Here is a 25,462-nt window from a genome sequence, read left to right as displayed (position 1 = left end):
AGTCATAGCTTCTTTAAATATTTGAGGCTCATTCTCCAATAAGAAAGTCACAAAATCTGGTCCAAATGAAGTAGACGTCCTTTGACGTTTACTACGTCTTGGATCCTCCTGATTATATGTACTTTCTTTTTTTTTTCTTCCCGAGGTCGTTTAGATCCTTCACCAAACGACTCATATTCCTTTTTATACGGATATATATTTTCAAAGAACTCAGCATTATCTGATTCTATAACCGTATTATTATGAATGTCGGGATTTTCTGATTTATGAACCAGAAATCGATATGCTTTACTATTTGTCGCATATCCTATGAAAACACAATCAACGGTTTTCGGTCCTATCTTTACCCTTTTGGGTTTAGGAACTTGCACTTTTGCCAAACACCCCCACACTTTAAAATAATTCAAGTTGGGCTTCCTTCCTTTCCATTGTTCATATGGAATGGATTGTGTTTTGCTATGGGGCACTCGATTTAATATTCGATTAGCCGTAAGAATGGCTTCCCCCCACAAGTTCTGTGGCAAACCAGAACTTATCAACAACGCATTCATCATCTCCTTTAATGTGCGATTCTTTCTTTCCGCAATCCCATTAGATTGGGGCGTGTAAGGGGCTGTTGTTTGATGAATAATTCCATATTCTAAACATATTTCTTCAAAAGGAGATTCATATTCACCACCCCTATCACCTCTTATCATTTTTACTTTCTTGTTAAGTTGCGTTTCAACTTCATTTTTGTATTGCCTGAATGCGTCTATTGCTTCATCTTTACTATTCAGTAAGTAAACATAGCAATATCGAGTACCATCGTCAATAAAAGTTATGAAATACTTCTTTCCACCGCGAGATGGTATTGACTTCATGTCACAAATATCTGTGTGAATTAAGTCTAAAGGATTTGAATTCCTTTCAACTGACTTATAAGGATGTTTAACATACTTAGATTCCACACATATTTGACATTTTGATTTTTCGCATTCAAACTTGGGCAGTACTTCCAAGTTAATCATTTTTCGCAAGGTTTTATAATTGACATGACCCAAACGTACATGACATAAATCATTTGACTCAAGTAAGTAAGAAGAAGCTGAAATATTATTATTATTTTCAATAACCATTACATTTAGATTGAAAAGGCCCTCGGTGAGGTAACCTTTTCCCACAAATATTCCATTCTTACTAATTACAATCTTGTTGGATACAAAAACGCACTTAAAACCGTACTTAACAAGAAGTCCAGTAGAGACTAAATTCTTTCTCATTTCGGGAACATGAAGGACATTGTTCAAAGTCATGACCTTGCTAGAAGTCATTTTTAGAAATACCTTCCCATATCCTTCAACTTTTGCTGTTGAAGCATTTCCCATATAAACTGTCTCTCCGGGTTCAACAAGAGCATAGGTAGCAAAAGCCTCTCTAACTGCACAAACATGGCGAGTGGCTCCTGAATCAAACCACCACAGTTTAGGATTTCCCACCAAGTTACATTCAGAGAGCATGGCACACAAGTTATCAACATCATCATGGTTTACTACCATGTTTGCTTGACCCCTTTTCTTGTCTTTCTTCGGAGCACGACACTCCGTAGATTTGTGTCCGGTTTTCCCACAGTTGTAGCAGTTTCCACTGAACCGCTTCTTACTTGGGTTGTATTTCGGACCAGAAGCCTTCTTCCTCTTTTTGTTAGCTTCAACAATATTTGCTCCCATTATTGTTGAATTTCCACGGCCTCTCCTTTCAGCAGCTTTATTGTCCTCTTCGATTCTCAACCGAACAATGAGATCTTCAAGGGACATTTCCTTTCGTTTGTGTTTCAAATAATTTTTGAAGTCCTTCCACAACGGAGGCAACTTCTCAATCATTGCTGCTACTTGGAATGCTTCGTTGATTACAAGACCTTCAGCAAGTAGATCATGAATAATCACTTGCAATTCCTGGACTTGAGTAATAACAGACTTGCTATCTATCATTTTGTAGTCCAGAAATTTTGCGGCAACGAATTTCTTCATCCCGGCATCTTCAGTCTTATATTTCTTTTCAAGCGCATTCCACAATTCTTTGGATGTCTCCATGCTACTGTATACATTATACAGATTATCATCCAGTCCGCTAAGAATATAATTCTTGCATAAAAAATCAGAATGCTTCCACGCTTCAATCACGAGAAAGCGTTCATTATCTGGAGTTTTATCCGGCAGATCAGGAACATCTTCCTTGATGAACTTCTGTAGACATAACGTAGTTAAGTAGAAGAACATCTTCTGCTGCCAGCGTTTGAAATCAATCCCGGAAAATTTTCCGGGTTTTTCTGCCGGTGCCAACGCCGGTGTTCGGCTTGTCGTTGCGTTGGCAGTCGCCATCGGAACAGCTTGGTTTTCGTTTTCAGTCATCATCTTTTCTGTAAAAGAATGACACAAACAAACGTTTAATACACGTTTTCAAACTGGAGTAAAAATCACGTAGATTTTAATATCCAACAAAACGCCACGAAGGCTTAACTCTCCAAAACGGGAGTACACAAACCACAAAGGTTTTAGTTTGTAGAATAATAAGAATAACACAAATATAGAAATAAATATTAAATTCCTTAAGATTGTTATTCCCTGTCAATACTGTTGTATTTGTAAATATTAATTCTGCAAAATATAAGTTAACGTAATTAAACAATAATAATAAATTCGAGCCCACTGAATTCACAGTGTTTCCTTAAGGAATTTAATCCCCTCCTAGTACCCAAGGTAATGGATTATTTCCTCCCAGGATAGAACGAATAACACACTGGTGTAAGCGGTACTTCAAACCCCAGTGTTTCGGCGAATACAAAGTTCGGTAGCAAATCACACTTACAGTTGCTTTGTTTGAAGTTAAAAACAATGCAGAACGAAGGAGTATATACTCAGAAAAACGTATGGAAGTTCTGAGAGGAAGGAGTGCAATGTATAACCAATTTGTTGAGCGAATTGTATGTTGAGTTGAGTGTATTTCTTCAACATTTGCTGCTCATATATATAGCAGCCAAGAAGGAGTGCAAGACCAAACGTCCACCCTTCATGGTGGAGCAATCATTACATATTTGTGGAGCAAGCACTTCATGGTGGGAAGACCATTATCCGACTGCCAAATTATCAATACACGGATTGGAAAATATCCGTTACAAATACGGATAATCTTACGTTAATATTTACTATTAACAAATAAATTTGGTCCAAAAAATTAATCAATCAATCATTTGACCAAAGCCGAAGCCGAAGCCGAAGCCGAGCCGAGCGAGCGACGACGATGGCGCGAGGCTTGCTTTCTTCTTAACTCTTTAAGAGCTACAAGAAGAGCAATTATATATATACCCACCAAAAATGTCTTCCACTTCCAATATGGGACAATGTCTCATTGTTAAGAGGGGGAAACTTAAAATTTTACTCAAAATTTTATTTTACCTCCATTTCTCATTCACCCTCATTTTAAGAATATTACATCTTTAAAAATAAAACCTAAACAGATTACTGGCAGTAATAGTGAGACTGAAAATCTGAAGATATAGAAGCACCTCAAATTGGGAATGCAAAATCAGTAGAGGTAGTGGAATTGGTACATGAACCTTATGCCACAATTGATGATCAGGTGTTCGACGAAATTTTACACGACGCAGTGAGCTCCAGCATTCACGATCTTAATGTTATTGTCCATGAGGGAGACGACTCTGTTACTACAGTATCCAAGGTGTACGACGATAGCTTTTGCGCAAATGCCAGCTTCCAAACCAAGTTACATAGTGAGGTGTTTGATGATACGACCGGAACTAATTCTAGGGAGGAAGAAAATTCCGGAGATACTACTGTAGTTCAGATGTTTGATAAATCTCGTCAATGGGATACATTAGATCTTCTAGTTTTTACCAGCCAAGGAATTGTGCTGTCGAATGCGAGTATGAGATTTGCTGTAATAGAATTTTCATTTGATGGTACACTATGGTTTGACACACTTCCATGTTTGCTTAATTCTCTTGAAGATATTAGTGGGGTTAATCAAAATCAGGTGTCACTTTACCTTGACTTTGGCTCACACAGATACAATTGGGTTGATACTGGGCAAGAACGCAATCTTCCAGGATTCTTGTTGTCTAAATCCAGAGAGTGTGCTTGGGAGCAGAAAATTCAGCCAATCCAGGTATTAGCTGAATGTTACTCCAAGCAATCACCACATACATATTCGGCTCGATAAAGCTACTAGAGTCTTGTTTGCTCTGTTTGGTCTAGTTCATAAAGCAAGGCCTGCTTCGCTGTATATTATTTTTTATCCTGGTCCTTATGTTTGATTATCCCAGATTTCCCACGTTAGCTGTCTTCATAGTAGCAAAAAACCATAGTGACTGCATTTGCTCTACATGCTTGAACGACGCGACTTCACTTCATTTTGTTATATGGATTGTTGTGACCGTTTCTTGTGGCCATCCTTGTCTGTTAAAAGCTGAAGAACTGCTTGCAAAGGATAACAATAGAATTTTTGTTCTCTACTATACACTATTTCATTTTGAACCTGATGGTAGCTTGGAGTTTGATTTGCCTATGACGCAACTAAAAGAGCTTTTCAATGTATACCACTTTATTGTGAGCCAGGAGCATCCACATGTTGCTTCCTTGCTGCAAATCCAAGTGTTCGATGAAGCTTATGGCGGAACAGTTGTACATGATCGTGTAGATGAATACTTTAGTGACTATAACGAGACAATTGGTGGGGAATGCACTACTTATAATGTTCTTGCCTCAAATCTTGAGGACAAGATCCATAAGAATACGAGACAACACAAAGTCCTTGAATTTTTGCACACCATACAAGCTGTATGTGTTATTCTCTACATGGACTTCTTTAGTACTATCACTGCAATTCGCTCAAGCTTGAATGACCCTACGGGTGTCCAATCACAGAATCTATTCACTAACACATTGTCAAGTTTAGGATTTACATTTATTTTGACTAAGAGCTTTCGGAAGAAATTTCCACATGAGGAGGAGTACTGGTGTATTGTGGTTAATCAGCCAAATTTTTACAGTGACATCTTCATTTTGGCTGGAATCCAGTTGATACATAAGAATATATCCCCTCTTTTTTATCCCAATAAGTTTAGCTACGGGAGAGAGAGACATAATATGGAGAAAGGTTCTAGCAACATTCAACCTTGGCCTCCACGACTCCTGAAACCACCTTTCTCCGACTTCTTGTTGGGTATCCTAAACAAAGTCGTGCACTCTGTTAACCTGCGACCAAGTTTGAAGCGGCGTGCAATAGGTTCACGGATTGATAAATTGAACAATGTTGTTATTGGTCATATCTTTCCAACAACTGAAGATAATTTGAACGCGATAATTATCCAGCATGATCGTGGGAGGATCGCGAATGGATTGGCAACTGTTGGTGCTCTAATGTGCGACTTTCTTGCTGCATTGTCAACTAGATTTAAGCATCACCCAACTGTTTCTGTCTCATATCATTGGATTCATGTTCATGAGGGGCATTTTCTCAAGTGTGAGCCTCATGCACCATTGCAGAAACTCAGATTCGTCACAAGGATGCCGATCCATTAGTTTTTCTCAGACACAAGGAGTTAGTTTTATTGGCTTTGGCAAGGGGAAGCACCTCTACCATTCCTGGGTATGCATTCAATACTGGTGAAGCTTTAAAGTTGCATCGGTCGAGTAATCGCTTGGTTTTATATGCTAAAGTAGAAAGCTATGAGGGCATAGAGGCAGTTTGCTTTTATTTCATTGACCTGGACATTACTACCTGGCAGCAAGCTTTTGATCCAAGTGGAGTTCACCAAGAAACAAAATGCTCTCTTTCGGGACAGCGATGATTATAAAGCCACACAGCTGCAATGTAATGCAATTGGCAGTGCCCAGCAAGCTCTTCTGTCCGGATATTTTGATGATGGTCAAGCTTCAATATGGCATTGTGATGAGTTCCCTATGCTTTCACGTACAACTAAAGTGAAGTGCCTAAGTGATGATGGATGATGGATCATGTTGTCTCTATTGGATGTTCCAATTTCTCATGGTTGGATAGTTGTGGATCATGATAGTGCCACTGCATTTGACCTAATATCTGACACTACACTATTAAAATCAAAATGAATTATATAAAAAAGTGAAATTTTCAAATGAGCAACCCAGGCCTCTCCACACTCGCCAAAATATAGCAGTCTAACAGGCCAATAGTTCAGAATTATGCATTTGAAACCTGTACATTTAGAGAGGGAAAGATTTTCTCCATAGAACTATTAATTTTCCAACTTCATACAGATATTATGGAGTCGATTAAACAGAAGAAAACGGTACATCATCTAGGAATATAGCACGATTTACTAATAAACTGATAGAAAAGCCACTAGAAATAGAACAAATAACTGACAAATTCATACAAAATAATGAGCACAGATTGGAGTTATCTGGTACCTGTACTGGTGGTATAGTCGTGGTGTGCACAAGTTGCCCTTCAAGATGATGGGGCATATATATCATTAAGGGTCATCCATACACTATTTATTAGATGTTACTCAGAGCAACATTCACATTTAAAGAGGTGTCCGTCAAAATTATATCTTTGGAATTGTCTGCTTTTGGGTGGTTTGGACAATCAAACTTGAGTCTCACATGTATAGGTCTCGTTATGATGACTTCTTCTAGATCTCTTTTTGATGTCAGCAAGAACTGGACTATAACATCTCTGCTTACCCTTGTCCTCCCCTGATTCAACAGATCTGCTATCCGGGCTGCTTTCCTCTGTCTACTTTCACTACAGACATCTGTATCCTTTTTCAGTCTCAAATATGCTGCAGCACAAACGATAACCTGGTGGTGAAACCAGAGAAATGAAAACAATCACATAATGAGTAAAGCATCATTTTTCTATGCCGAAATTCAGAATGAAATCCAGGTAATACCAATTAACTGAAATGTTTATCATTTTAAACAACTTGAGCTAGAAATTTCACATAAATCCTGGAGAATCTTTGTAATTCAGAATCAAAAGCAAAATTGTGTGGGAAGAATAATATACCTCGCTTGTTCCAGGACTTGTGTTAATGGAGCAACTGATCTCGATTTTCCCTTCTGGAATTTCTTCACCTTGACTCACACTTACCTCTTCTATGGTTGATTCTATTTCCGGTGTTGAAAAGGCAAGGTGGTCAATTTCATCATACCATTGCTGAGCAACACCAACCTGCATATCCAAATCAACTTAACTCTTTAAGCTACTTGAAATAAGGCACTATTTGAAGTGCTTGCTACCTAATACTGCATTCATCCCAAATTAGATCTCTTGCTTCGACTTTGTACTGCTATCAGAGGAGTTGAAAAAGTGAATTATTTAGTATTTGAGATAAAATGTTGGACTATATTCTACCTATTAAAGTGGTCCCACAACTATTTGTGCTACTGCTACAAGGTATATACCAACATTCTTTTTGAGAAAATTATTTTGGAACTACACAAAAATGAAAAGTGGAAAAATCAGCTTGGAATGAGGGAAGTGGAATTTATGGGCGATACAAATACATGGAGACTAAAAGGTCCAAGCATTAGAAACCTTTTCTGAAGACATAATTGTGCTGTCTGCCTCGCATATTTCAGTTGCTGCCCCTCTAACTTGCCTCCATACACAATTTTCACTCAGTGGTTCAATTAGATCAACATATTCTGGAATATCTACATTCAGTTGTATGTCAACTCTACCTGTTACAGAAATGAAGAAGCGATGTTATCATACAGAACTCCTCGATCTAGAAATACTTGGCCTATTTTCTCTTTTTTTCTATTGATCCATAAAACTACTTGTTCAACAGGAAGCTGTGACAATCCAACAACTACTCTCCTTCTTTGTAATGCATTTTTCAATTTAGGACATCTCAAAGTGTTAATAAATACTAATAACATCATTAAATACAATTCTCATAACAATTCAATGTCATCAATCGTTCAATTGTAAACTTTAATAGTATAACACACTAGTCAGATTAACATTTTAAACCCCTGCTTCGTCCATCTGTCCATCACATAAAATTGGTCGTCAAAGGTAACTTTATATTATTTCAAATTTGATCTAACATACTTTTTTAAAAAATGGTAACGTGTATATTAAGAAAATAAAAACAGCACTAAGGCAGTGCCAAGCCATATTTACAAGGAAAACAAAACCAGCTATGTCCGCCTAAGATCACAGTGCACCGATCAGGTCTACTAGAGATTCTGCCTCCTCTAAATAGCTTTCTTTACACCAGAAATGAAGCAAAAGAAAACACTTCATCTTGATGTTCTGTAAAGAGTTGCTTCTGTCTTCAAAAATTCTTAAATTTCTCTACTTCCAGACTGTCCACCATATGCAAGCAGAAACCAATCTCCACCATTTCTTCTGTCTCACTATACCCCTATTATAATTCCAACACTTCAACAGATTACAAGTGTTTGCTGGCATGCTACATTTAAGGCCCATTAAGAAAGAGCTGACACAGTTGGTCAGTAAAAGGACAACGAAGAAACAAATGGCTATTAGTTTCTACAGCTGTACCACATAATAAATACCTAGAGCATAGCTGAAAACCTCTTCTTTTCAACTTCTCTTGGGTTAGACAAGTCTTTCTTGCCACTAACCATGGAAAGCATACTACCTTGAAAGGTGCCTTGACTTTCCAAATATACCTCCAGGGCCGTTGTTCTAACTGTTGGCTTGGTATAGAAATTAAGGTATATGCAGATTTAACTGTAAAATTCCCATCCCTGTGAAGGCTCCAACAAAGTTTATCTTCAGATTCTCTGAGACCTTGAAATTCTACCAAGATCTTAGAGAAATCCACAACCCTCTCTAGTTCCCAGTCATTCAGAGCCCCTCCTAAAAGTAACATTCCATCCTTGCTGTCCCCAAGCTGTATCTAATGTGGCTGTAGGTGATGTTGCAATGTTGAAAAAATCAGGAAATAATTCTTTGAGAGAGCCATGCCCTAACCAGTTATCACTCCAGAAAAGTGTTTCTTTCCATTACCTACCCTTATGGTGGTATTAGAAGCCAAAGTATTCCAGTGAAGTCTAATTGACTTCCATAACCCAACCCTGTAGGGACTGTTAACAGTGTTAGAACACCATTGCCCATTTTGTCCATACCAAGATGACCTTTCTCCACAAAGCATTAACCTCCAGATTGTACCTCCAAAGCTACTTCAGAAGTAAATTTTGATCTAACATACTCCATACATTTCAAGTATTATTTTTAATACTTACCTAACTACTTATGTAGTAATTTCTAGTCTCATCCTCTGGAGTAAACCAAAAAAAAACTCCTCTTTGGAACAAATCAAAATTTATAAAAAATTACATCCAAATTCTTGCAAGAAAATATGATCCAGAAAAAGAAGATACAAAATTGAAGGTACATAAATATAGGTAATGATAAACAGCTGAAAGATAAGTATTTTTTCCAGACGAGCTTTTTCACTAATTATTTAGACTACATGTAACCAATAGGTTTTTACTACCTGGCAATAAGTTGAAAGATTCTAGGTGATCAATGGGATTTGCTGCCAATGCTTCATCACTGTAACATAAGCAGAAATCGACACAGTAAATTAACATAATCACCCAGAGAAAGCAGAAAAGAACGATGGCTAGAAGTTCTTTAATCTGTTACACTTACGCAGCACATACTCGTTCAAGAGGAGATGAGGACCAGTAAGGAAACCCAAGGATCCCCAAATTAGAGATCTGGAAGCTTGATATAGAACCCGAGTCTCTATTGAGTTTTAATACAGTCTGACCAACTTCAGATAAGCACAAATCAATAGTTGAATCAAACAAAGCAGAAGTTACAACGGATGCAATCACTTAAGACATGATTACCTGTATCACAGATGAGCATCTGATCCTGAAAAGTTGTGACAGAAGACATAAGCTCAAGATATGGAATTCTCTTTGATGAGTAATTTGCATCTCCTTGCTGCTGCAACCAATCACTAGGCATTTGATTCAAAAGCGTAGACTTCTCCAGGATCAATGGCTCACAGATCTCCAAAATATTTGAAAATCCTTTTAGAGTATGGGTGAGTCAACAACTGACAAGGCTAATTGTTAAAGTAGAGAAAATTAAGACCACTTTTAGAAATAATTTCTATACCTTTAACAACCTCTCTGATAACGCCAGAGGCTAAATCCATGATCCACAATGTCTCGCAGCTGCATGCAAAAAGATTTCAAGTGAGGGCAACCCCAAAGCTCAAACCGTAGAATTTTACATATACAAGTGCAGAAATTATCAAGATATTTAATTTCAAAATCCAGAAACAAATTTTGCAAAATATAAGTTGGAAAGAGCAATTTTGGGCTTCTAATATTCCATTTTCCTTGAAGGGATCAAAGAGACAAGATGACAAACTTGTTCATCATATGCAATTTCTAAGTTCGTGAAATGTTGGCCAGTTCGGGTCAAATATTCTTTTAAAACAAAAATGAAAAGCAATATTGGGCATATGTTCCGATCATTTCCAACTTCTTAAACTGGTTATGTGATAAAACATACCTAGTTATGCCACCGGAAAACAAAATTATAAAGCTTAAGACCTAAAAACAGATAGATTACACAGTTTAAGAGCTATGACCAGATAAACAATTACAAGAGTTTGGTTTGAAAATTTAGAATATATACTGAAATGTTTCCAAAAACAAAATAAATAGAAATTGAACAAAATGTCAGAACCAGTCAAGAGGACAAAAATGAAGTGTCAAATGAATATCAACAAAATGAATATTGTAGAAATGTGAATATTAAGATGGATGCACGAACACACAAGATTAAACAAGATTAAAACTGACCATATATGGCAGAAGGTGCAAGTAGTACATAAAAAGATAAAATGAGAGAAGGTCGTTTGAGATGGTTTGGTCATGTCCTAGGCAGACATCCAGATACACCGGTTCGCAGGTATGAAACCATGACAACAAAGGTGTTAAAAGGAAACGAGGTAGACCAAAATCACATAAGGCCCAAAATGCCTACTGTCTCTTAGAATTCATGCAAATCTAGTGAAAAAACAGAACGTATTGGATAATGGGAAGATCCATATAGGCGAAACCAACTACTTGGCATTTGTATGTTAATAGAAAATGTAAAGAACTTCTATTACAAAAGAGTTTAAATTATTAATATTGGGATGAAACGAATTCAAATTGAGCAAAATGGATAGTGATGATTCGTATAGCCGATCACAACTAGCTTGATTTAAGGCATTGTTGTTGCGGTCGTCTTGATCCGATTTGCAATCGAAGAAAAAGCAAGCAGGAATTTCAAAAACAAGTTATGTTCCCTGCATCCATCATGTGATTATTGCCTCATTTTCTTTTCCTTATTGTTCGACAATATGTGCTTTCTAAAAGATGAAGATCCATTTCCTATAGATTGTTAGAACCAATAAAGGGCACTCTTGTTTCCTATTGCTGAACCAGAACATCAACAAGCAAGACTATGCCTTTACACTTCACCAAATAAACGAAATAGAAAGTTTCAGAGCTAGTCTTCTAGGTTAATTTACAAAATCTTCGTGCAAAATATGTGTGATGTGCCTTGCATTTGAATTAGAGGTTAGAACTTGGCGAGGGAGAAATAATATAAAGCATTTGCAGACTTATAACTTGGAAGATAGTTGGACCAGCTGTTGCATCTACCTGCGGTTTAAAATGAGGAGATCGCCATTTGGAGAATTCAGCATGTGCCACGGAAACAGCAATGTGTCCGGCTGCAATTCTTCAGACTGTGCATTTAGATCGTTTCTAGGCCAAAGCTTCCCCAATATCAAGCTCCAAATGCTACTATTTTTATTTGTTTTGCTTCTTGGGTACAAAGTCTCCACAACCCTCCTCCCCATATCAGCTCTCCTAATAGCATGATTCTTTCACACCAGGGGCACATTTGTTAGCCTTATGAAGTAACAGGGAAACCCTAATGAACTAACAGGGATGCCATGCAAAAAAGAAACAGTAAAGGTGTCTTCAACCACTAGGACAAAAAGCTCAAGGCTGTAAAGCAGTAGAACATTCTATTACTGAAGAATCAAAAAAAGGAGATGCATGGAAGCCATAATGTCTTTTGAGTAACATAGTATCTCAAGATCATTCTATATCCCATTTGACAGAATATCTGTTGGTATAGTTTTTTATGTCAATTAACCTAAAAAGGTTAACTACAACAACAAGAAACCCAGTGATTTCCCAAAAAGGTTAATTGACATTTAAAAAAAAAAACTGAAAGTGTGATACTTGTAGGTGAGAAGTGTAGATTGAGGGCTAACTCAACAACAATAAACCTCATGGTGAAGCGAGGAGCACAGGTATTAGTGTATTACACTCTGAATCATAATTTGAATGCTGAGTTTCTACTCTACTTCATTTGACTATTAAGAGAAAAATTGAAAATTGTGTATTCTGTAGGATCAAATGGGGAACATGTAGGACTCCCTGCTACATCGTGGTTGTTAATAGAGAAATAAAAAAGCTTACATTGACAAAACTAAAGGTGAGGCCATGCTATCTTTTGTAATTTAGTATAAGGTAGACTTTCTTTAGGAAGAAGATGGATGTTATCTTCAAAAGAACCAAAAGAGATATAAGGAGATTCACTTTGAGCGGAGTGACAATTCCTTTTCAAACTCAGGTGACCATGTAATGCAGCCAAAAGTCTAAGACTGACTGCAGACTCATTTGCCGATGAAAGAGACAAACTACATCAGTCAAAACTTGTAAAACCACACTTGCCTTGCTTTTACCACTATCTTTCACAAAGTTCGCTTAAAATAGAGGTGTAAACGCGTAATCAAGGTCAGCTAACCCAAGTTCTGGAGTTCATGTTTATGTTAAAAGCTCAACCCAATAAATTTAGAAAACTGAACTTCTCTGGATAAAGTAAACAAGACTGAGCTTGAATCACTTTACTGTAGCTCAAATTATCTATTAAAGAATTCATTAAATTTTTTATATGATTTATGCATATCTAAAATTAGGTAGAGAAAAACTACAACAACAACAACATACCCAGTATTATCCCATACTGTGGGGTCTGGGGAGGGTAGTGTGTAAACAGACCTTACCCCTACCTTGTGAGAATAGAGAGAATGTTTCCAATAGACCCTCGGCTCGGGAAAGCATAAGCACCACATCAATAAAAATATAGACAAGAAGGGACAGGTAGGGAAAAACTAGAACAAAATATTATTCCAAACTAATACTAGATAGGACCTGAACATTAAAATCTTTCCACACTAGCAACTAGAAAAGATATATTGACTTGTTCAAAAATATATTGCCAACAAATAACTCAATTAATGTATATCTTTGCTTTTATTTATAATAAAATATAAATATGTAAAAGTTTGAAAAGAAGAATTCGGTAACTCAAACTAGCCAAACTTGAGCTGATACGAGCTCAACTCGCTTAAAAATAGCGAGCTTAAGCCAGGCTGTATTCGCTAATACACAAATAAAATCGTAATTATGCTTAATGCTTCTGCGACACTCCTTGCTTCAGTTTAATGTTCTTTTACCGAACGTTTTTACTCCCCCTATCCCCGTTATATAACAATTTAGGGACGTACAAGGATTAAGAAATGACTCTCATGTATATAATCCTCCTATGGCAAGAAGAAAGACAATTTTGACGATTGGAATATTCTCATGGTTAGTTTGAGATGAAACACAGCACATGATGCTTTAAGAAATGAATGACTAAATGAGAATAGCTCTTGTAACAGCTGATTTTTTTTTCTGCAAGTGAGTTAACAATTTGGACATTCCAAAAGATTAAAATCATGTGTGATGGAGTTGTTTTATTTTTCACTTTTTGCTAAATCAAGCACCCCCCACCTCCTTTTCTTTACTTTTTTTATCCCTCTTAACCATCAAAATTAGACAATGAGCGATAGGATATCATAAGAAACATAAAGAGCTTCAATGCAATTACCTCCGAGTCCACAAGATATAGGCAGTCCTCAGCGGCATGATAAAAAGAAGCTGCCGGACGCTTTAACTTCGCATATTCAAATTCTCCATCTTCATGACCAGGAGGAGAACCAATCTATGTCAAAAATGATAATGTTTGCATTAGCAATTCCCGTTATGCTTTAGCAGTACGATATAACCATCAAAATATCATGAAGTCACCCATGCAAGCCTGACACATACAGAGTCTAAAATCATTCCATTGCCATCTAGTACAATAACTCTATGGTGATTGGAGTCAGAAAGGAAAAGGCGATTGCCACTCTCATCAACTGAAATACCACCTGCAAGAAAAGTCAGAAACTAAAGTATAAGTGACAAATGCTAGGAAGAAGGGGCCTCGGGCAAATCACAATCCTTGAATTTTGAAATTTTGAAATAGTGGGAACACCTCTTTTTATCATCTCCTAAAATTATTAGACAAGGGAAGCTTTCGAAAGTAAATTGAGATAGCTATCAGTTTCGAATCTCAAATATCTTCCACCATAACTCCAAGCTACATCATAGCGGTTGAAAGAGAACACCGACTGTGTACCTCTTTACCACTTTCTATCATGGCACTGCTTTATGCACTGAACATTATCAACATTTAATTTGATAGTTCAACAAACTACTCTTTGATGAGTAACATGAAATACAATGTTATCCTCTCTAACTTTCTCCTCGAACCGCAAAGTTGCACTAGGTTTATAGTCACATCAGTTGGAAGAGCAATAATTCACAATTCCATACAAATTAACCTTGAATCTGATTCCTTCTTCAGGTGGTTAATTGTTCTGTTCTGTTCTTATCTGATTATCCCTCTTTCTACACGGCAACAAGAAGACGAGGGAGGAAGGGGGGGATGTACTTCATAATTTCTTACTGACGGCAGAAAACACAAGTTGAACATTTGAGGCAGAAATCCTTGCAGACGTTCAAGCACAAAGTAGTGGTTGATCCCAAGTATGCAGACAAGACTTGGAAAATACTGGAGCATGCCATTCATGAGATTTACAATCACAATGCTAGTGGACTCAGCTTTGAAGAACTTTACAGGTCCAAATCATTTCTTTTTTTATATATATTTCGTTTCTTTTTTGATATTATTGTCTCTTCTGTTGAGCCGAGGGTACCCCGGAAACAACCTCTCTATCCTTCTGGGGTAGATGTAAGGTTTGCGTACACTCTACCCTCCCCAGACCCCACTAGTGGGGTTTTACTGGGTATGTTGTTGTTGTTGTTGTTGATGTTCATAATTATCTTTTAAAAAAGTGCTAAATCAACAGTATGGGACAGCTCAACAGGGGGGGACCTCTACCTGGAAAGTAAAGAAACAGGTTTCGCAAGGGGAAACAGAGAGGTGGTGCCTTGAATTCATCAGTTGGCTTTACCCATGTGCTTGTCAGGATCTTAGGGGCCGCACTCTCTTGCGCTCTGAAATCCTTGATTGCTGACATCGCAGAACGTAAGAAAGAACCTCAGTACTATGACAATAATAGGAAAATGGACATACAGAAACTCTATTTTATGGAAAAAATGAAGCATATAAAAACATGTAAAGCGAGGTAACATTGTAACTATTCTACTCTTTTTAGCTGGTCTGCAGCCTTAATCCCCGAAGATAAAGTAATCAAACTTACTATAGAAACTCAGGATATCAGGAAGAGCATATGGGAAACATGAATGATAAATATTCTACATGTTACACAAAGGGTGCAGTTGATAAAGATGGGAGAAAAACCAATACAGTGCAGTTGATATAGATGTTACACAAAGGGTGCAGTTGATATAGATGGGAGAAAGACCAATACAATGCAAGTGCTGCTCAAAATACACACAGACAATATACAAGGAGTTCAATTTCTATTTAGTTAACGAAACCAGTAACTATTTTTCTTAACTTCTTCTCCTGACTCCTGAGGCAGAAAAAGCAATATCAGTTAGACCCTATGGCTTGTCCTCCATTACAATGAAGAGCCATAACATTTTTTTTTTTTGGATGAAGTAAGGGATATCATTAATGGCATCAAGTAGATGCAAATAGTACAAAAGATAGTAAATGCAAAAGTGAGTTTGTTAGCTCAATTACAATGTGCCCTATACTAAAGATAAGGAGCTAACAAAGTCCAAAAACGTATCAGTGGAGTTTACCGGAAAGAGATCACTCCAGCTATATAAAAATAAAAGACAATTAGCCTTGAGAGTGTGATTATGAGTTGATATTTCATCAAAACATCTTTGGTTCCTTTTTGTCCAGATATACCAAAAAATACATGCAGGAATCATTTTCCAGATCTTCCTGATGAACCTACCAACTTTCCAAGAACTCCAGCATATGAAGGCATCCTTAATCCTCTCAGGCATGACCCAACTGAGTCCAAAAACTGAAAAGAACATGTTCCAGATATCTGTAGCAACTGCACAATGTAACAAAAGATGACTGTTGGTTTCTATGTTCTGATGGCACATATAGCATCCGTTGACAATATGTATGTTCCTCCTCTGGAGATTGTCTTGAGCCAAACATGCTACGTAGAGTGCTGTCCAGCTAAAACAAATCACCTTAGGGGGTAATTCCAGATTAATTTCCATGGCCAATTATCCACCATCTCATTCTGGGCAGAAAGAGTAGAATATCCTGCTGTAACAGAGTATAGACCATCTTCTTTATCACCCCATCTTAGTCTGTCTGAAATCTGCTCATTGGTTATGCAGTTCCCCAATCTTTCAAGTAAGTTGAGTAGGTTCTTCAAGCTCCCAATCCTGTAGGTTCCTTCTGAGTTGTGGGTTCCATGCATTGTCTGCTCTATTTTGTGAGATGGTGGAGTCTGGATTACTGGAGATTAGGAAAAAATTAGGATAATCAGTTTGCAAAGCTGAATTCCCCAGCTACTTGTCTTTCCAAAACTTTATGCTTGTGCCATTACCAACCTGGAACCTGCAGCTCTGGTAAAATTCATCCCACAGTTTGGTTATGTTCTTCCACAAGCCTACACCATGTAAAGCTCTAAAGGTTTTGATGCACCAATGGCACTGTACACCATGCTTTGCAGCCACCACATCCTTCCAAAGAGTAGGTGATTCCTGACCACATATCCAAAGCCATTTTATAAGCATGTATTTGCTGTGGATGGCTAGATTTTATGCCCATACCACCAAGGGATTTAGGGCTCGTTTGGCCATAAAAAAGATTTCACTTTTTTCCGAAAAATTCACTTTTTTTCGAAATCAGTGTTTGGTCATAAAATTTACAATTTTCGCTTGAAGATGAATTTTAGTATTTTCCGAAAATTTGAAAAACTACAAAAAGCCATTTTTCAAAATTTTCACTACAGATCACTTACATAAATTCAAAAACAGCCAAACACAACTCTAATTTTCAAATACCATTTCACTTGAAAAACAATTTCGCTTTTTTCTGGAATTTTACAATTCTTATGTCCAAATGGCCACTTAGGTTGTGTGACTTTTGGCCATTTGATCAAATGAAACTTGTATGTTTCGCTGCTACCTTCCAAAGGAAATTCCATCTAATCTTGTCCAATTGTTTTTTCACCTTGTCTGGGATGGAGAATGATGACATAAAATATGTGGGAATGTTGTCCAGAACACTATTGATAAGCGCAAGTCTGCCACCCATTGAGAGGTATTGCATATGCCAAGTAGCCAACTTTTTTTCAAAATTTTCCACTATACCATTCCAAATTTCAGTTGACCTGAATTTAGCACCAAGTGGTAGAACAAGGTATGTTGTTGGAAAAGTACCAATGTTGCAACAAAAGGCATTTGCCGGAGTCTCCAAATCTAAACATCAGTAACTGGATAAATGTAGCTTTTCATCATATTAATGTGTAGCCCTAACAGCGCCTCAAAAATAAGTACTGTAAGATTTAAGTGTAGCACCTTGGGACTCCTCTGCTCCACAAAAAATGAGGGTATGTGAGATTGTAATTACATTCCCTTAACTGGTGCCTACTTCAAAACCTTTTATCCATTGCAGGGTCTCTTGCTTTTTCAAGCATTCTGCTTAACCCTTCCATAGCCAAAATAAAGAGAAAGGGGGAGAGAGGGTCTCCTTGCCCGATACCTTTCTGTGGGAAGAAAAAGAACCAACTGGGATGGAGTTGACCAAGACTGAGTATTTCACAGTACTAATGCAGAATTTAATCCATTTGATCCATCTATCACCAAATCTCATCTTCCTTAGCATTGTGACGAGGAATTGCCGGTCGAGTTGATCAAAGGCCTTCTCTATGTCCAACTTACAAAGGATGCCTGATTTACCTCTCTTCAGTTTCTAGTCAAGAACTTCGTTGGCGATTAAGGTTGCATCTGTGATTTGCATGGCTTTGATGAAGGCATTTTGATGTCTAGAAATAAGTTTCCCAATCACTTTTTTCAATCTTTCAGCCAGTAACTTCGCATTTATTTTAGAGACACTGTCAATTAGACTTATTGGTCTATAATCCATGAGCTCAATTGCTCCTTTCCTTTTAGGAATTAAAGCAATGAATGAGGCATTGCAAGACTTAACCATATGACAGTGTTCAGGAAAATGGTTGAGTGCCTGAATTACATGTGCCTTGATGATTCCCCATGCCTTTTGGAAGAAGGCCATTATATAGCCATCTGGACCCAGTGCCTTGTCAAGTGCACATGATTGAATAATTGCTAGAATCTCCTCTTCTTCAAAAGCTTTTTCCAGTTCTATCTTTTCTTCTTCAGTGATACTTGTCAGATCTTCAAAGTCTACGGCTGGTCTCCAAGGCTCATTTTCAGTATAGAGCTTTTGATAGAAGTCTAAAATTTCCTCCTTAATCTACCCCCTCTCTTCAATGATTTCATTGCCAATTTTGAGCTTGTCAATGTAAGTGTTCCTTCACAAGAGTTTGCCATTTTCTGAAAATACTTAGTGTATATGTCTCCTTCTTAAAGCCATAAACATCAATATTTTTGCCTCCATGAGACCTCTTCAATCTTAGCAAGCTGTTGAATTTCTAGTTTTAAATCTAGCAATTTGACGAGCCATACCTAATGCTATAGGGTATGCATTACCCAACAATTGAGGCTAATTTCTTTGTATTGCATTTACTTATATATTATGTTGAGACATATATGATTAAGTAAATAAACTGTGTTCTTTCGGACAACTTAAACGTTCAGATGAGAAAGTCACACAGTTCATTGAAGTATCAAAGCCTTTATTCGTTGTGCAGTAACCAGCAACATTCAGAAAGAAAATATAGTTGTCGTGCTTTTTCCAATGACTGAAAGTTGTCAGATCTTAACTTCTTTTCATGAGTGTTGTGCAATATCCGACATCACCACAAAAACCCAGTATCTTCCGCTGAGCAAAATCCAATGAGTAACGCCGATAATACAGATCTCACGCGCCAGCAAGATCTCATTTTTCGAGGATGAGGCTTTGCTCTTGAGGATCAATTTCTCATTCCAACTTGACCCATTTGGAGTTTTGCGGATTCTGACCACCGGAGGAGGTTCCGACAAGGATCGGAGCATATGTTCCTTGGTTTTCCGGATACATTAGCTATTTCGAGCCAAACTCAACTCTATTATCGGTTTATCCAACGTTGGAACCCCCTACGTTATATTGTCCACGCTCCATATGTCCATGCCTGGGAGGAAAATTCTTAGAAGGTCCCACATTGGCTGATAGAATGGGTTGTTGTCTGTTGATATGGTTTTAGGCAATTCTCATATCATGAGCTAGTTTCTGGGATTGAGTTAGGCCTAAAGTCCATCTTCTTTACATGGTATCAGAGTAGGCAAGATGTCCCGGGTTCAAATCTCACTACCACGCATATATATACTACAAGTGTCTAACCCATGAAAAAAAAAATAGGCTAATACATGAGGGGGAATGTTGAGCCATAGTTAAGACAAAATAGTGTGTGGAGAACCACTGGTGCTCAAAACTCCTAAGACAGCCACTTGGAGTAGGCTTGTGGAAAAGCATATGCACCTTATGGAAGAACTCGTCATTCAAAGTGCGGAATGGAGTTCATATCAATATATGGAAGAACAAATGGTTGGACAGCATCATTCTAAAAGAGAAATTCCCTAATCTTTTTTTGATTAAAGTTGAACCGGATTCAACAATTTCACAGAATAGAGTAGTTAACTCCTAGGAATTGAGGAGGAATGTCCACGACTGTAAACTCAATTATCTACTGCAACTACTTTCAAAGCTAGAGATGCACAATGAATACTCAGGAAGTTGACAGATTGAGATGAAGGAATTCAAGAGATGGCTTGTTTAAAGCAGGATAAAACCATGCATGTGCCAACAATGCAATGATAGATAACTGGCCCTGGAAGCTAATTTGGAGAAAAAAGCTACCCAAAAATATAATTTGCTTTAGTTAGACAGCACTAAGGCCTTATTTGTTTTTTTTAAGACTAAGACGTCTGAATCTGAATACACATCTGAATATCAAGATGTGTATTAAGATTAAGGCATCTGAATCTGAATACACAACTGAATATTAAGATGTGTAATCTGAATACTAAGTGATTAAGACTGTTTGATTTTTAACATCTGAATGTATAAGATTTATCTTTATTTGAAAATTAATAAACATAAAATTCAAATGAAATACTAATTAATCTAATATTCTATCAATAAAATATAGAGTTTTTTAAAATATGATAGTTGTTGGTGGTAATGGCTAACGGGTGAATGTTGACTAGAGACGGTGGTTGGTGGTAGTTTTGGTTGATGGTGGTGGTTCAGGGTAGTAGCTAGTGGTGATTGATAATGGTGACGATTATGATTGAGGATGGTGGTAGTGGGTGGTGATAGTTAATAATGGCGGGTGGTGGTGGTAGTTGTGATTGAGGAAGGTGGTGGTGGTAGTTGTGATTGAGGAAGGTGGTGGTGGTAGTTGTGATTGAGGAAGGTGGTGGTGGGTGGTGCTAGGTTATAATGATGGGCAGTGACAGCTGTGGATGTTGATGGTGATGGGGTAGTTAGTTGTGGTAATTGAGGTAAATGAGTGTTGATTGTGGTTGAGAATGATGGTGGCGACAGTAGTGGAGATGGTGGGTGGTGATAATCGATAACGGTAGCGGCTATGATTGATGATGATGGTGGTGTGGTGGTGGAGGCATGGTGGCAGTTAATAATGAATATGAATGATAGCATCTTAATGAAATTAAGTCTCTATTATAGATCTTAATCATACAGACCTATTAGACCAATTAAGTGGTTGTGAAGTAAAAAAACAAACACACTTAATGATTAAGATCTGAATAATTAAGATTCAGACTTTAAAAACAAACGCACTTAACGTCTAAGATCTGAATGATTAAGATTCAGATCTCCATTAAGTGCAAACAAATAAGGCCTAAACGAGGCATGTTTGACCCAGGATAACCTCTGTAGAAGGAACATTCAGCTTGTAAATAGATGTTACATGTGTCTTCTCAACTTAGAAAGCATCAGTCACCTTCTTCTCCAATCTAGAGTAGCAGCAGATCTTAGGAGCATGTTTTACTAGATTTTTGGACTTATCTGGGTCATGCCACATAAAGTAAAGGAAGCTTAAGAAAGCTGGAAACTTGATAAAACCATCAAGAACATATGGTGAATGGTTCCAGCAAGTATTTTTGGTCTATATGGACGGAAAGAAATCATAGATGTTTTGATGGTATCTCAATTCCAAATCGCTTTTGAAAGCTAGGTGCCTTATGAATCTGTTTAACTGGTGCAAGCTGTCCCCTGTAGATAACATTGACCATTTTTTGGATTTTTAAGCTCCCTTGTCTTAGCCTAATTCTCATGTAATAGAGCTATCAGAATCACTTTTGTACTTTTTTCATCTTCTCGATGCCATTAATAGAATTGTTCCATTTTACTTCTTGTTCATCAATCGGAAATCAAGACAAATCGGGCACTATGGCAAGACGTGAAAACACCCGATCTCATTCCGAAAGCATGCCGGATATAAAAGAGGGAAACACAGCATACCTTTGTCTAGAATCACCATTTCTGCTTCCTTCCCATAATAGATTGAAGGACTCTTCAAACCTTTAAACATCACATAGCAGGCCTCACTAGCTATCTAACAAAGGGAATAGTATGTCAAATTCATAACTAATGAATGAATCCAGTGACAATCAGAACATGAGTAAATGAAATAAAGGTTGCAGAAACGCGGATATTAGGGCCAAGAGCAAATATCACCCAAAAGCAAATGTTTATTATACACATGCAAAATTTAACTGTATGGAAGGCAACAAGCAACAAAGTAATACTCAAGACCCAAAAATCATGGACAAATTACAAGAATCAGAAGCCAGATCTTAACCCAACACCAACCAACAAGTTTTTAATGAGGGAGCTGCCAACTTAACGATTAAGCACAATATTTCCAGTCCTGAACCATATCTAAAAGCGTGAACAAAAAGATAGATGACATGTACTTACCCCACAATACCAGTTGCATCTTCTAGCATAATGCCAATTAGCTCTAATGCCGACACATTTCTAAGCCTAACTACCAGATAAGTGGTCCTTTGCACATTAAAGGAGATTAGCAGAGGCCTAACACAAAATTCGAACTACTTAACCAATACGGTTAATAACATCAAAGTTTAATGATGAGGTTATGCTAAGTTCTGTACATCCATTTGGTCCACAATTTGACTTTCTAAGAATGTTAAACAAACTTTTGAAGCATTGTTCTTTAGTTTACAATGTATATCGATTTTCATATTTTTTGTTAGGACTTAAAAGAGACTTACTAATCTTTCTCTCCCTGTTAAAAACCCAGTGTCATACATAACTCCATGATGGGACATGAACAAAATGTTTCAATAACCTACCAAAAAATCGAAAATTATTCCTTAACATAATAGAGTTTACCTTGCTTTCTTTAGAGCATTAGCAAGGAAATATCGATGGACACACTTATACTAACAGAGACCACAAGTTAGCAAACCAATATAAGAAGGCTCAATATCCAGGTACCACTTATAACAGAATGTTCAGATCTCATTGAATAGTCAGATATGCAACCCCCTTCTGAATAAGTACAATATTTCAAAAGAAGGTCCAGCACTTTGAAACAGCTATGCTGTCGTATGACACTATAGTATGATAAAACAGATTGAAAATTATATTGTGAACTGCACTAATTGAGCAGCAAATTCTGTGAATATACCTCCAGAACATCCTTGTAAGATAGCAGAAGAGGAAAAGCAATGTTTTCCTTCAAGGTTCTCCCAAGCAGATGTGAGCATATATCACTGGAGCAAAGTGGGATCTTCTCGATACCCTGGTAACCAATTATTTGAAGGAAAGGATATCTGCAACATTAGAAGAAAGCACAGATCTGTAAAAAGATGTTTGTAAGAAAACTAAGACAAAAGAAGTTTGTGTAAAGATCTACTCTACCTCTGCTGGAGAAACTTTACTTTCTCAAGCATGCTAACAAAGTTTGCCTCAGTGATTGAAGAACCATCTAGGAATCCAGTTACGAGCACTAGGAAGATGCCATCTTTCAAAATTTTCTTATCCGGAATTCCATTTAACCAACAATGAGAAGGGCCTGCACATTTTGTTCAAATCATTCAGGAATAAAGTTCAGAGCAACGGACATGAGACAACTGTGCACATATATCCAGTTACAACCAGATAATGAAATAGTTTGTAACACCAAAAGTTAAGCAATAGACATGAAGTATTCAAAACATAATAAAGAATGATATTGATGGCTTAACCAAGATTTCCATGAACAACATTGTCATAATCCACTGCTTAAATGCATTTCATTAATAACAAGTGGAGGAGACGAGGAATGACGAAGGCCAATTTGACATGATATATTCTTTCAGGTAGAAGTTGTATGATTTACTAAGAAGCAACCATCATTACAGCCAGCAGAAAAAGAAAGCAAAAACATGATTTTGTTCTCAGCATGCATTTGATATAATCATGATGACTTCCTTAAATTGATTAGACTGACTATAGACCAATACTTACACTTTTTGCTAAGATTTTGTATGTAATTATTCAAGACTCATTTCACTGATAAGATCCACAGAAGGGAAATGATTAACTCAATCGCTGACAAGTTGGTCCGGTACAAAAGTCATTCATAGTCCACTTGTACAAGTCTTGGGCACATCATCGACATACAGGAAAGGGAAGCTACTTAAAAATTTCCTCCAGCTCAGGTTATTTTCTTCTTTCTTCATAAATAAGTTTCTTCAACTTGGCTTATCAATATCCATCAAATGTTTAGATACCAATACCACCAAATCAATGAAATTTTCCCAGAACTTATGACTTTTTGCATGATAAAAGTAGCTAAACATATTCCACATGTGACCTCAATATGCGGTTTCATAGTCACAATTTTCCTCGAAAAACTAAATCGCATTTACCAAGTGAGAGTAGCTCACCTTCAGGTTTATCAATGGCAGACTTAATGAAGGAGGGGAAATCGAGTTGCACAACAGGCTCCTCTGGCACTGCTTCTGATAAAGTAGTTGAATACCTGAAAGAGACTGTCAAGTACAAGTGAAGACTACTACAACCTCCAAAATAGTAGCTTGAAAAAATATTCAAACCACTACATGGAGCAATAAAAAACAAAAAATATAAAATTAATAGGTAAAACTTCAAAATAAAAAAAGTAAATGCAGTTGCCTTCAAATATACAAATCACGAACACGGTTTCTAATGGAAACATTATTTCATAAAAGAAATTTCAAATTGGCAAATAGAAATTGTTACCTCTGATCCTGATGAAATCTGTCTCCACACTTTGTATTAATGTCTGCACATGAATAATTCAAAAGAGGCGGCAGCAAATTGCTCTCCTTTACGAGTAGTTTACACCTGCTTCCTGGGTCCAAAAATCAGAAATTCCTATTAATAAGGAGAAGAGTAAATAAAACATTAGCCAAATGTTACAAGTAAAATACCAGGAAAAATGAGAGGGAGAAGCCTATAAACTTCTTTCAGGCGTCTAACTCGAAGAGCCATAGCCATACTCTCTATAGTCTCCTTTTCTTTCTTGCTCTTCAAATTTCACTACTTTCGCTGCCTCTATATAAACGGCGGGGGAAACTTGCGTATTTTAGCCTTTTTAGGGCATTAAAATAAAATGTACTTAAAACATATTAGTGATATAAATATCGTTTATTGGTGAAAAGAAATGACAAAACATTTGCTAATGTTTTTCTCCAATGGTAAAATCCTTCATCGATCCCAATCAAAAAGAATTGGAAAGGGATTAAACAATTACTAGTCAAAGAAATTCGAAGCCGTTAAACCTGTATTAATTTTAATAAATATATAAAAGTGATAAAATAAAAAAAAATCAAACAAAAATTTGAAACCACTAATTTTAAGTTCGATTGCACTGCTCCTTTAATTTTCTCCTTCTCAATCCTCTCGATAGTGGGTTTTTTTCAAAAATGAAAAC

The 25,462-nt window shown here is 37.0% G+C and overlaps 1 protein-coding gene across 4 annotated transcripts; it reads right to left on the bottom strand.

Moving 5' to 3' along the window:
- Window positions 1-6,364: 6,364 nt before the first annotated feature.
- Window positions 6,365-25,174, bottom strand: LOC104089449 (uncharacterized). 4 transcript variants are annotated; one of them, XM_009594355.4, is made up of 17 exons: window positions 24,960-25,170; window positions 24,769-24,880; window positions 24,435-24,529; window positions 23,425-23,578; window positions 23,192-23,336; window positions 21,997-22,090; window positions 15,325-15,456; window positions 14,208-14,308; window positions 13,987-14,100; window positions 11,700-11,923; window positions 10,156-10,214; window positions 9,882-10,067; window positions 9,679-9,802; window positions 9,521-9,579; window positions 7,582-7,727; window positions 7,051-7,215; window positions 6,365-6,842 (listed from the first exon to the last, which is right to left on the bottom strand). In XM_009594355.4, the coding sequence occupies exons 1-17, from the start codon at window positions 25,024-25,026 to the stop codon at window positions 6,537-6,539; spliced, it is 2,283 nt and encodes a 760-aa protein (XP_009592650.1). In that variant the 5' UTR covers window positions 25,027-25,170; the 3' UTR covers window positions 6,365-6,536. The 4 variants fall into 4 exon arrangements, with proteins under 4 accessions (XP_009592650.1, XP_009592655.1, XP_018624048.1 ...); XM_009594370.4 differs by having other exon boundaries at window positions 6,594-6,823; window positions 24,960-25,174; XM_009594360.4 differs by lacking the exon at window positions 15,325-15,456 and having other exon boundaries at window positions 24,960-25,171.
- Window positions 25,175-25,462: the final 288 nt, after the last annotated feature.

This window comes from Nicotiana tomentosiformis, chromosome 1 (assembly GCF_000390325.3).
Source record: "Nicotiana tomentosiformis chromosome 1, ASM39032v3, whole genome shotgun sequence".
Taxonomy (NCBI): domain Eukaryota; kingdom Viridiplantae; phylum Streptophyta; class Magnoliopsida; order Solanales; family Solanaceae; genus Nicotiana; species Nicotiana tomentosiformis.
The sequence above is the reverse complement of the archived record's forward strand: the minus strand, read 5'-3'. Positions and strand labels throughout refer to the sequence as shown.

What these genes read in the sequence shown, in the direction of transcription:
- LOC104089449 (XM_009594355.4), bottom strand. Translation starts at nt 25,026, where the DNA reads ATGGCTATGGCTCTTCGAGTTAGACGCCTGAAAGAAGTTTATAGGCTT. An exon ending in GATGCTCATCTGTGATACAG is followed by an intron (nt 9,803 to 9,881) that starts GTAATCATGTCT and finishes GCTTATCTGAAG; the next exon opens with TTGGTCAGACTGTATTAAAA. An exon ending in ATCTTTCAACTTATTGCCAG is followed by an intron (nt 7,728 to 9,520) that starts GTAGTAAAAACC and finishes TTTCTGTAACAG; the next exon opens with GTAGAGTTGACATACAACTG.